This window comes from Mauremys mutica, chromosome 2 (genome assembly GCF_020497125.1).
Source record: "Mauremys mutica isolate MM-2020 ecotype Southern chromosome 2, ASM2049712v1, whole genome shotgun sequence".
NCBI classification, from domain to species: Eukaryota; Metazoa; Chordata; order Testudines; family Geoemydidae; genus Mauremys; species Mauremys mutica.
The window spans coordinates 266777848-266790619 of record NC_059073.1 but is presented as its reverse complement, the minus strand read 5'-3'; the positions used below and the strand labels follow the sequence as shown (position 1 = coordinate 266790619).

Genomic DNA, 12772 nt, shown 5'->3' with positions numbered 1-12772 from the left:
CACAAGTGAGGGAGATCAGTTCCAGACTCCTATAATGCTGGAGGCATGTTTCTCACTGAAGCCCCAATATGTAGCACCAAGTCAGACCGGGATGAGTCTGACAGTAGCCTGAGTGCCACCTCCATCAGCAGGAATTTCATCCTAGCCTCCTGATCCTTCTTCATTGTAAGCTTGAATTCCCCAAAAATCCAGCACTGGTCTTTTACATGTGCTTCACCCAGTCACTTCAGGCAACTAGTGTGTGGGTCACTCACCAGCATAGTCCTTGAGCTTAAAAACACATGTGTGGAAGCTCAGCAACTGAAGCATACCTTGGTGCCATCAGCAGAACCCCAAAACAGTGAAAAACAAGTTATTTTTTTTCAAAATACAACTAAAACTTACTAACTATATTATATACAATATTATATACAAAGCTGAGAGAAAAGCTCTTTTGGTATGAACAGGGGTTCCAATGACAGCTATTGGTGGTAAGAAGGAACTGAGGGAGACTAGGAGTGGCTCTGCTCTTTATACCTGCACACAGTGGCACATAGCAGGAGAGGGAACTTGAGCCACCCACTGGGTACCCCTGAGGGAAAAAAATTGGTGGCCATGTATTAGGCACACAGACACCATGAGTGGTATACACATCTTTAAGAACTACGACCAGTTAAGCCATTTAGTGGCTACTTTGTGTTGCTGGAGTAGTGCAGGCAGCTGGTGAACCAGACCCACAGTCTTTAGGAACAAATGATGATAATTAAAGGATGCCTCCATCAATCTTCTTGTTTTACGGTGATATAAGTAAACAGTAACAGCACCTTCAGAAAACTCTACACTCTAGAGTCAGTGAAGACTGAGATGGATGAAATACTGAGACAGCCATCAAGTGCACCCTGAAAGCTTGCAAGAGCTAATCTCAAATTCTTCAATAAAGAGGATAGCCTGAATATAAGGACATAATAAGGAAGCATTAACAGAGAGGGGGACTGAATTTCTCAAAAGCCAAGAATCTTTTCCATTTGAAGATATAAATTATCTTTAATTAAAGCTTTGCAAGAATTGAAGAACATCTACTGTACTTCAGTGTTCAGCATTCGGTAGTAAGGTTCCACAATCCATACTGCTAGGTGAAGAGATTCCAGGTCTGAATGGAGAATGACTCCACTCTTGAGATAGAAGACCAGGAACTACGGACAGGAGAGTACCAATACTGATGCGTCCAGATACCAGCAACCTGATCACTATATCTTCCTGATTTCATGAGGAAGAAGAGATAGCCGATGAAAAGTATAGAACAAAAATCTTGATTCCAGAATTCTAAGATTTGTTTCATAAGTGTCAGACTCTGACCTAGTGTTAGAGTGGACTTTTCCCAATTTAGCCACAACCCCATGGTTCAAAAGAGGGTATAGTTAAATTGAAGATATATGAACCCTTTGAGTTGACTGAACTCTAACAATCTAATCCTCCAGCTAGCATAGTCACATACATATAGTATACATAAAGATGTTACACCTAGACATGCCAAGCAGATGGAGCTTCCAAGGACTGAGAAGCATCTGGGAAGTAGTCAAAGAAAAATCAAATGGGTGCACCCTGTACTAGTAAAGGAAAGTTACTCACCGTAATTCTGATTTAACAGGATTCCACTCCTGCTCCTGATTTCCTTTGTGTCAGACTGGAACTCCCTTGCAGGAATTTTGGTCACTTGCAGAAGCAGTAACAGGATAAGTAAGGCTCCTGATTATTCACTGCATGACACCCAAGCAGTTAGTCAAACTTTAGGGACCCAGGGATGCTCCAGTTAGAAGTAGAAATTGATGGTGTCTGGTATTTTCTTTGATTACAGTCTTTTTTATTTACACAGAATGTGGGAGGAACCAAGAACACAAGGAGCAGTTTCTTAGCTTACAGCCACAAGCTTCATTAGCCAACAGACTGAAAAGTTCTCTCTAGCTTTTTCCAGGGACACATTGTGCTCGTTGCTGCCTGTCTTTCTTGCTTTTTTTGCCTCTCCTCAGTTCTGTCTGTCCTCAGTTTCTCTGTATTCTGTCTTCCCTCAGACTAGAGTCCTGCAAATCTGCAGTAGGCCCTGGGTTTGGATGATGATCAGAGGCCAGATTCTCAGTCTGAAAAGATCGGCTTGTGTCACCTACAATGGAGTTGAGAACCATACCTGTTCTGGGTCAGTCTGAGGCTATTATGATCACTGAACCCTTGTCTCTCCTAACCTTTGCAATCAAAGTGATATATGGGAAAGCATATTGGAACCTCCCTCCTCAGAGGCTGAAGAATGTGCTAATGTGATATTTTCCAAGTGCTGTGGGCAAAAAAAAAACCAGAGGTTTCTCTTTCAGGTGAGTGATAAAGAGATCCCCTTCTATCGTCCCGCACTGGAGGAAAATCTTAATTGCCACTCCCTGATTCACATATAGAGAACTCTGCCTTGAGTGACTCCTATCCCAGTCAGCAGTTGGTGTGCAGACCTGTAGCACACATTTAACATCATCTGACACATGCCATTGAAAATCTGATTACTTTTAAGATCAAACTGTTCTCTCAGCTAAGCAACAGGCCCCACGGACCCAGGGACCAAAAGCTAAGAAGGTATTACCAGTGATTCATAGAATCGATTGAAGGAATTAACAGGACCAAAACCAGCACCACGTATGAACTGTTTGATGTTCAGACCTGGTGAAAAATTCACACCCTGGACCAACATAGGTAGCTGACCTAACCCACGATGTAAATAGAGCTGCATCAATGGAAGAATTCTTCCATCAACCTAACTATCGCCTCTCAAGGATGTGGATTACCTACGCCAATGGGAGAACTAATCCCGTCAGCATAAGTAGTGTCTACACTGAAGTGCTACAGAGGCACAGCCGCAGCCACTGTAGTGTTTTAAGTGTAGACATATCCTCACAGACTCTGTACTAGAATCAAGGCAGGATAGGAGAGGAGGGAGGAGACAACATCCAAATATGGACTATGCAATGGCACAGACCAGATATAGTCAAACAATCAACCCCTAACTACCAACGAGAAGATTTTAAACATACAATTAACTAAAACATTGATGTAAAGAAAGATGGCTTCTGAGCTTAAAGCCTATGGCAGCAAAAAGGGAATGGAGCCACAGGTTCTTATATATTCCAAAGTAATAACTGCTTTCTAAATAGTTCCAACCTGCAGATTGAGAATTGTGCAGACCTCCTGAATGCATACCTAGAGAGACAATTCTCAAAAGAAAATCCAATCAAAATTTTTAAAAGTTTAAAAAATAAATCCATTCACTTTCTTTTCAAAGCTTAACACTACATACTTGTTTTTCTTCCTCAGATGCTGTTTCTAGTTGTGTTGTAGCTGATGAAAAACATAGCAGGAATGTAGTCATATCCTCAAGACTTTCCTTTTAAAAAGATAAGAAAAATATTTTGTACACACTCCATCCATATTCTGCTGAAACTCTGTATACTCTGACACTTTGTTTTAAGGAACCCTTAAAGTATGAAAAAATATTGACTTAGATTAAATGAACCAATTAAATTCTAGTTTAATCATGGAGGTGTTTGTAAAGTCATTTTATTTTCATTTTAGGCTGTGTTTAGATTATTAAAATGAAAATATTTGAACACTAATTAATTTTTCTCCATTACAGTATTTTATTTCACTGCACAAGTTGAATAAGGGTAAACAGAGTAGTTAATTTCACATTTTGCTTACTGACAGTTTCACTTCCTGATTCTCATGAACTACCATAATGTTGTGTTTGAGTTTTCAAAACTGTAGGGAACTCTTTAAGTTAAAGAACACTGTTCAATTTTTTTTTTAATTATCAGAACATGTAAAGTCCTACTATGGTTTTATTTTTTAAGCAAAACTGGTTTTGGGTTGTAACCTATTTGATAGTAATATCCCTTTAAGCTAAAAAAAAATTCAAATTTAAATAGACATTCCCTTACTGTTACACCTAGATATTGCAATTGATTCAAAGTAGTGTATAATCTTACATATGATGATAAATCAGTCTGATCTATCGGTGGTGGTGTTTTAAGCAAAGGATACTGGACATATGCATTAAGTTCAAATACCTATCCAGTGCAGGTTATTTTAAAAAAAAATTGAAAAAAAAAAGTGTCCCACTTCTTTAAGGCTGATACAATGAAAACATTTTCTTCAGCTATAATCTCTAAAAGTTTACCTCAGCCACTGTGTGGTTAAAGCCTTGTTTATATGCAAAAATTGTACTATTTTAACTATATTGATATAGTTAAAGCAGTATCACCCTGATAATGTGGACACAATTATATCCATATAAATGGTCTTATAGCAATATAATTAATCCTGTAGAGGAAGGGGGAATAAGCTTGTGGTGAAGCAGAGAAACTGCCGACCAGCACAGAAGGGGTTAAAGAAAGCCCTTAGGCCCAGGTATCCCCACCTCTTAATAACTGCAGCCAATGCCAGGACTGGAGCGGAGAGAAAAGGAGGGAGCCTGGCTCAGTTTGTGGCTGACTGGTGAAGAGGCAGAAGCTAGCTGCCACCCTACCTCAGGGAAGAATCTCTAGTCTGTCTGCCAACGCAGCCACCGGCAACCAAACACCCATCTTCCTGGCCAAAAGAGTCAGAGAAAGAGGCCTAGGAACTGGTCTAAGAGGAACCTGGATGACCAAAGTGCAGAGACCTTGTGGGTGTTCCGACCCTACCAAACTTACGACTGCAGCAGGTCCATGAGGAGGCACTACTAGAGAGAAGCCACCACAGGAACTTGGACTATAGGGGCCATGCCCCAAACTAAAGGGGCAACAGTAGGAAGTAGCCCAGAGCAGTGGATGTAGACTCCCCACTGGGAGTTCCCCTACTCAGGGGTTGACTTATACAGGGCCCTGGAACCCAGTGGAGTAGGAGGACCCAGGTTCCCCTAACCTTTGTCTTAAAAACTGAGGCCTGGTCTACACTACGCGTTTATACCGAATTTAGCAGTGTTAAACCGATTTTACGCTGCACCTGTCCACACAACGAAGCCCTTTATATCGATATAAAGGGCTCTTAATACCGATATCTGTACTCCTCCCCAACTAGGGGAGTAGCGCTGAAATCGGTATTGCCATGTCGGATTAGAGTTAGTGTGGCCGCAAATAGACGGTATTGGCCTCCGGGAGCTATCCCACAGTGCACCATTGTGACTGCTCTGGAAAGCCATCTGAACTCGGATGCACTGGCCAGATAGGCAGGAAAAGCCCCGCGAACTTTTGAATTTCATTTCCTGTTTGGCCAGCGTGGAGAGCTCATCAGCACAGGTGACCACGCAGAGCTCATCAGCACAGGTAACAATGCAGTCTCCTGAGAATCGAAAAAGAGCTCCAGCATGGACCGCACGGGAGGTACTGGATCTGATCGCTGTATGGGGAGAGGATTCCGTGCTAACAGAACTCCGTTCCAAAAGACTAAATGAAAAAACATTTGAAAAAATTTCCAAGGCCATGATGCAGAGAGGCCACACCAGGGACTCAGTACAGTGCCGTGTGAAAGTTAAAGAGCTCAGACAAGCATACCAGAAAACCAAAGAAGCAAACGGAAGGTCCGGGGCAGGGCTGAAAACATGCTGCTTCTACGCTGAGCTGCATGCAATTCTAGTGGGGTCCGCCATCACTACCCCACCTCTGACCGTGGATTCCAAGGTGGGGGTGGTAATCACAGCCATGGCTGAGGATTCTGCGGACGGGGAAGATGAGGAGGAAGAGGAGGACGAGCTTGTAGAGAGCACACAGCACTCCGTTCTCCCCAACAGCCAGGAGCTTTTTCTCACCCTGACAGAATTATCCTCCCAGCCCTCCCAAGCAACTATCCCAGACAATGAAGCCATGGAAGGGACCTCTGGTGAGTGTACCTTGTAAATATAAGACATGGTTTAAAAGCAAGCGTTTTTTAATGATTGCTTTGCCCTGAGGACTTGGGATGCATTCGCAGCCAGTACAGTTACTGGAAAAGTCTGTTAACATGTCTGGGGATGGAGCGGAAATCCTCCAGGGACATCTCCATGAAGCTCTCCTGGAGGTACTCCAAAAGCCTTTGCAGAAGGTTTCTGGGCAGCACTGCTTTATTCCGTCCTCCATGGTAGGACACTTGACAACGCCATGCATGTAGCAAGTAATGTGGTATCATTGCATGACAAAGCCTAGCTGCGTATGGTCCCGGTGATTGCTGGCATTCAAGCAACATCCGTTCTTTATCTCACTGTGTTATCCTCAGGAGAGTGATATCGTTCATGGTAACCTGGTTGAAATTCAGGAATTTAAGTAAGGGGACAGAGATGGCCATTCCTACTGGGCTGTTTGCCTGTTGCTTAAAAGAAATCCTTCCCTGCAGGTAGCCAAGCGCGGGGAAGGGGGGGGGCGTGATTGGCGCTGAGCTTTTCCACGTTTGGCTAGCAGGGATCTTTCCTGCTACCAGCCACGTGGTTGTGGGGGGGTGAAAGGGGGGTGTTTAGCAGTGATCTTCCATGATACCAGCCACGGGGTGGTTTCTGCTGCTGCACGTTAACAGGAAAGAAGCAGCACTCAATGGGCTTTGCTTGCTATTTGGGAAAGGAGGGCGCTGGATAGATGAAGGCTGCAGAAGACGAAAGACAATGGCATACCATGGCCGCATGCAAGCCGAATTCTGCTGCCCGGACCTGCGTCTGTGATCGGTAACACCAAAGCCGCAGGCACTCAATATTAAGATCCAAAATGCGACCTTGTAGTGAAAACACATGTGCTATGTAAGGTGAATAGTGTTGTTCACCGTGAAAGAGTATGACCATTGTTCTCTAAAATGTATCTTTTTAAATACTTCTCTCCCTTTTTTCCCTCTCTCATGCAGCTGCAAATTTTTCAAGCCTTCCTACTCCATCCCGAAGGCTATCTCAAATAAAGAAGCGGAAAAAAAAGACACGAGAAGAAATGTTTTTGGAAATCATGGAAGTGACCCGCAATGAAAGAGCTCATCTGAATGAGTGGAAGGACGTGGTAGCAAAGTACAGGAAAGATGCCAGTGACCGTGAGGACAGGAGGGACCAACGTGAGGACAGGAGGGATGAACATGAGGACAGGATGGACGCTCGAGATGAGAGGAGAGATGCTCGAGATGAGAGCTGGCGGCAGGAAGATCAGCAGTGGCAGGATGCAATTCTGGGGCTGCTGCGTGATCAAACTGACATGCTCCGGCGTATGGTGGAGCTTCAGGAACGGCAGCAGGATCACAGAGTGCCGCTGCAGCCCCTGTATAACCACCTTCCCCCCTTACCATGTTCCTTAGCCTTCTCACCCGCCAGACAAGTAAGAACTCGTGGGGATAGGCTCTGTGCACCCGCCCACTCCACCCCAGTGGACAGCCCAACCAAAAGGCTCTCATTATTATGAAATTTTGAAATTTTTATAGTGGCCTTTTACTTCCCTACTATTCTCCTCCCAAACCATACCCGGGCTACCTTGTCAGTTCTCTCCCTCTTTTTATAATTAAGTAATAAAGAATACATGATTTTTAAATGAGAGTGACTTTATTTCCTTAGAAAGCAAGCTGTGATCGAAGGGGGGGGGGTGGCTTACAGGGAATGAGTCAATCAAAGGGGGGGTTCATCAAGGAGAAAGAAACACAACAGTCAGACTGTACCCTGGCTAGTGATTAAACTGGTTTTCAAAGCTTCTCTAATGCGCACCGCTTCCTGGTGTGCTCTTCTAATCGCCCTGGTGTCTGGCTGTGCGTAATCAGCGGCCAGGTGATTTGCCTCAGCCTCCCACCCCGCCATAAAGGTCTCCCCCTTACTCTCACAGAGATTGTGGAGCAGACAGCAAGCAGAAATAACAATGGGAATATTGGTTTGGCTGAGGTCTGAGCGAGTCAGTAAAGTGCGCCAGCGACCCTTTAAACGTCCAAATGCACATTCTACCACCATTCTGCACTTGATCAGCCTGTAGTTGAACAGCTCCTGACTACTGTCCAGGCTGCCTGTGTATGGCTTCATGAGCCATGGCATCAAGGGGTAGGCTGGGTCCCCCAGGATAACTACAGGCATTTCAACATCCCCAACTGTTATTTTCTGGTCTGGGAAGTAATTCCCTTGCTGTAGCTGTTTAAACAGAGTAGTGTTCCTGAAGACGCGAGCGTCATGAACCCTTCCCGGCCATCCCACGTGGATGTTGGTGAAACGTCCCTTGTGATCCACCAGTGCTTGCAGCACCATTGAAAAGTACCCCTTGCGGTTTACGTACTGGGTGCCCTGGTGCTCCGGTGCCAAGATAGCGATATGGGTTCCATCTATCGCCCCACCACAGTTAGGGAATCCCATTGCAGCAAAGCCATCCACTATGACCTGCACATTTCCCAGAGTCACTACCTTTCATAGCAGCAGCTTAGTGATTGCTTTGGCTACTTGCATCACAGCAGCCCCCACAGTAGATTTGCCCACTCCAAATTGATTCCCGACTGACTGGTAGCTGTCTGGCTTCTCAACTGTGAGGGCTGCTCTCATCTTTGTATTCTGGCGCTTCAGGGCAGGGGAAAGCAAGTCACAAAGTTCCATGAAAGTGCCCTTCCGCATGCAAAAGTTTTGCAGCCACTGGGAATCGTCCCACACCTGCAACACTATGCGGTCCCACCAGTCTGTACTTGTTTCCCAGGCCCAAAATCGGCGTTCAATGGCTAGAACCTGCCCCATTACTAGCCGGATCTCCAAAGTGCAGGGGCCTGCAGTTTGACAGAATTCTGTGTCCATGTCCTCATCACTCTCATCGCCGCGCTGCCGTACCCACCGCCTCCTCGCCTGGTTTTGCAGGTCCCAGTTCAGCATTGAGTGCACGAGAATGCGCAAAGTTTTTAAAACGTCCATGATTGCTGTCTTGAGCTGAGCAGGGTCCATGCTTGCTGTGCTATGGCGTCTGCACAGTTCACCCAGGAAAAAAGGCGCGAAATGGTTGGCTGCTGCTGCTTTCATGGAGGGAGGGGTGAGGCTGTACCCAGAAGCACCCGCAACAATGTTTTTTGCCCCATCAGGCACTGGGATCTCAACCCAGAATTCCAATGGGCAGGGGAGACTGCGGGAACTATGGGATAGCTACCCACAGTGCAACGCTCCGGAAATCGACGCTAGCCTCGGTACATGGACGCACACCGCCGAATTAATGTGCTTAGTGTGGCCGCATGCACTCGACTTTATACAATCTGTTTTTAAAAACCGGTTACGGTAAAATCGGTATAATCCCATAGTGTAGACATACCCTGAGGCACCTCAACCACAAGAAGCAGGGGACAGGAACACACAGACTTCAACCACTAGCCCTCCAAGCTCCCTGTTACAAAACTATATTGGTGTAAGGCTGTTTATACTTCTATAACTGCATCTACTCTAGGCATTGTACCAGTATAACTAGATCAGTAAAAAATTGCAGCCTTAACCACCATAGTTACACAAAATTTGTGTGTAGACCATGCCTAAGTAAGCAAGTAACAGTACAGCTAAACTTCAAGATTTTGGAGTCTATTGAGCCCTAGAGTGTCAAGCACTAGAGTATCAAGTGTTCTGGAACAAACAATACTGAAGAGTCTAGATAAACATTATAAAGATGTAAGTCAACTTTAGTTAACTGGCAATAAAGTGTTAAAAGGGAGCAAAACTCTGTTTGAGACTCTAGAGCTTTGTATCGCCTCGGAATAGAAGTTATCTACACAGTTTTTTCAGTACAAAGTAACTTGGCATCAATAAACAGAAGTTATTTTTAAATGTATCTGTTGTCTCATTCCACTTTAATGAATCCACTTTGGAAGCAACATAACTTTATTTTGGAATGAATGCCACTCTAAAGTTCATGTGGATGCATAACTATTTTGAACTAACTATAAAGCTTCAGATATTCCTCCCAGTGCTATCCCATATGGCATTGTTTCACATCTAGATGAGCCTGTCTGGTTATCTGTGTGCCTTCCACTGCTCCAGGGTCATCTTGATTAAATGTCACCCCCCAGCACACACCCAATTGCACCTCCTTTGTGATTCCAGCTTCTGACAAGTTCACATACCCTGAGCTCATTTTAGCAGCCATGCCCCATGTTTCAGCATGGTTCCATCTGGAGGTCCTGGACTTCCTTGCCTTCTGGGGAGCGACAGGTTTCCAGTTCCATATTATCAAGCATCACCAGAATGTTAAGATTTATGAGTGGCTATGCCAGTAAATGTACAAGAAGGAGTACTCCTGAGACACAGCTCAGTGCTGTGCCAAATCAAAGGAGCTCTAGCAGAATTACAAGAACATGCAGCCATAGAAATAAGCAGAGACTGTCGGTACCCAGTCAATCTCTGGAGAACGAGAGGTGATTGTTACCAAGAACGGGTCAGTGCCTAACAGGGGAGATTCAGGCATTTCTGTTACGGTTACCAAGTCTTGAGGAAATCAAAACTCTTGCGGTACCAGAACAGTGGACAGTACCAATGAAGCAAATTGGGCAGAGGTAATTGTGGCAAAAGACACCGATGGTACCAAAGGTCTCATACACTCCAAAGAAAGACCAGTAGATGTCAGTCCTCTCTTTTGCAGAGTTGAAGTGCTGGGTACTGAGGTCCTAGTACATGCACTGCTGGTACCAATTTAAAAGAGCTGGTCTTCTCTCTGCCACTCTGATCACCTGATGATACTGATCTTCCACAGCCATAACTCTTATAGTCCTTAGGCTTGCTGGAGGTCAAGGTATTTGAGGAACCTGCAGCCTCATGGGTACTGAGTTGGAGGTTGGTAGGTGCCAAAGCTGTCTACCTGATCAGAGACCTTCCCTCTGAGGCTGCAGGGAAGGGGGTGCATATGGGCAGGCAGAACAGACACTGCTAAAATCTCCAATCTGAAGTGCATGGGCTGCAAGCTCACCTAGAGTGGAGCATGCATAAAGACACTAATCAAAGAATAATACTAGGTTGTCATCCTTTATGCGAGTCAGCACTAGAGGGAAATGAGACACAAACTTTGACACTGGGTTTCATGGATATTTGCTAACAGCAGAAGAATGGTGAGACTTGGGTTTCATTCCAGGTTCTGTAGGGCAATGTGCTGTAATGGACACAAATGGCTTCTGACCCATCCCCAGCCCAGCTCTAAGAAACAATTACAGGGAAAGTCCGGCTTTGCCCCGTGTCCTTGTGTTACAGAATGATCAATAGGTCTGCGGGAATGGCACATGCACAGCCAAGTCACACGTAGAAGCTGCAAATGGATGCTCAGTTGCTCTGGGGGATAGTTTGTGCACAGTCCGTTCTGCACTAGGAGCAAATAGAAGCTGTGGATAGTTTAACTGCTAACTCTAAAGCTCTTTTGGGCATGTGTGAACTAAGATTGTTCAAAGATTTAGTCAAATTTTGACGGATTTTTATCGGAACATCAAAAGGCACATCCATGACACAAAGGTTACCCCCTGTCAAATTTCAGGTCCCTGTTTCAAAGCAGAAAAATCAGAATTTCTTAAAGAAAAGGTTGTCAGAATTTTTTTTTTTAGTCATGAAACAGTATATTTTTTCCTAACCTCATTCTTAGAAATGACTCTCCATTTTAGCTGAAACTTTCAAAGGAAAAAAAAATCAGCCTGAGGTAGACAGCTAAGATGGAAAATCTCAGTCCAAAGGGTTAACATTTGGCAAAGATATATGCAACTGAAAACAGGTTCTTATAATGAGAAGTGTTGCGCAATGTACATAAACGATGGTGCTACCAGCCCTACCTATAACACTTACTTTTAAAATGGTGTAAGTGGATCCCCCCTAGTGGGTTATACTGATTTAATTATATCAGGTTCTAAACTGAGGTAAAATAAACGGATGTAGTTAAACTGGAACAAAAACTATTTGTAGAGTACCCCTTACTTAGGGGCCAATCTTGCTAAATACTGGTTTTAATGGGAGTTGAAGGTGCTCAGAACTTCTCAGGATTTGAGCCCTGAGCCCTTAAATACTGAAACCTTTGGGACATGGAACTTAGTATTCTAACTACCTTGGTATTTATATGCCTATTACCGAGCAGCTATTTATGTTTGCAAATTTACAATACTAAATTATTTTTATTGATAAGAATATATTTTTTTTAATTTAAAATTAGTGTTGGTGCTGACATTTTAAGTGAAACTATTAAATCTAGCCAAGAGTCCTGTGGCACCTTATAGACTAACAGACGTATTGGAGCATGAGCTTTCGTGGGCGAACACCCACTTCATCGGATGCATGCAGTGGAAATTTCCAGAGGCAGGTATATATATGCAAGCAAGAATCAGGCTGGAGATAACGAGGTTAGTTCAATCAGGGAGGATGAGGCCCTCTTCTAGCAGTTGAGGTGTGAACACCAAGGGAGGAGAAACTGCTTTTGTAGTTGGCTAGCCATTCACAGTCTTTGTTTAATCCTGAACTGATGGTGTCAAATTTGCAGGTGAACTGAAGCTCAGCAGTTTCTCTTGGAAGTCTGGTCCTGAAGTTTTTTTGCTCCAGGATGGCTACCTTTAAATCTGCTATTGTGTGTCCAGGAAGACTTAAGTGTTCTCCTACAGGTTTTTCGATATTGCCATTCCTAATATCTGATTTGTGTCCATTTATCCTTTTCCGTAGGGACTGTCCAGTTTGGCTGATGTACATAGCAGAGGGGCATTGCTGGCATATGATGGCGTATATTACATTAGTGGATGTGCAGGTGAATGAACCGGTGATGGTGTGGCTGATCTGGTCAGGTCCTGTGATGGTATTGCTGGTGTCGATATGTGGGCAGAGTTGGCATCGAGG

General features: G+C 44.3%; 1 protein-coding gene across 1 annotated transcript in view; it reads right to left on the bottom strand.

The window, feature by feature from the left end:
- Positions 1-12772, bottom strand: part of CCDC7 (coiled-coil domain containing 7) — a gene marked incomplete at its 3' end in the record, with an annotated part of 176426 nt that overhangs the window by 138205 nt on the left and 25449 nt on the right. Inside the window, exon 6 of the mRNA XM_045004155.1 lies at positions 3311-3397. Coding sequence (XP_044860090.1) covers positions 3311-3397 — 87 coding nt within the window. The remainder of the gene's footprint in view (positions 1-3310; positions 3398-12772) is intronic.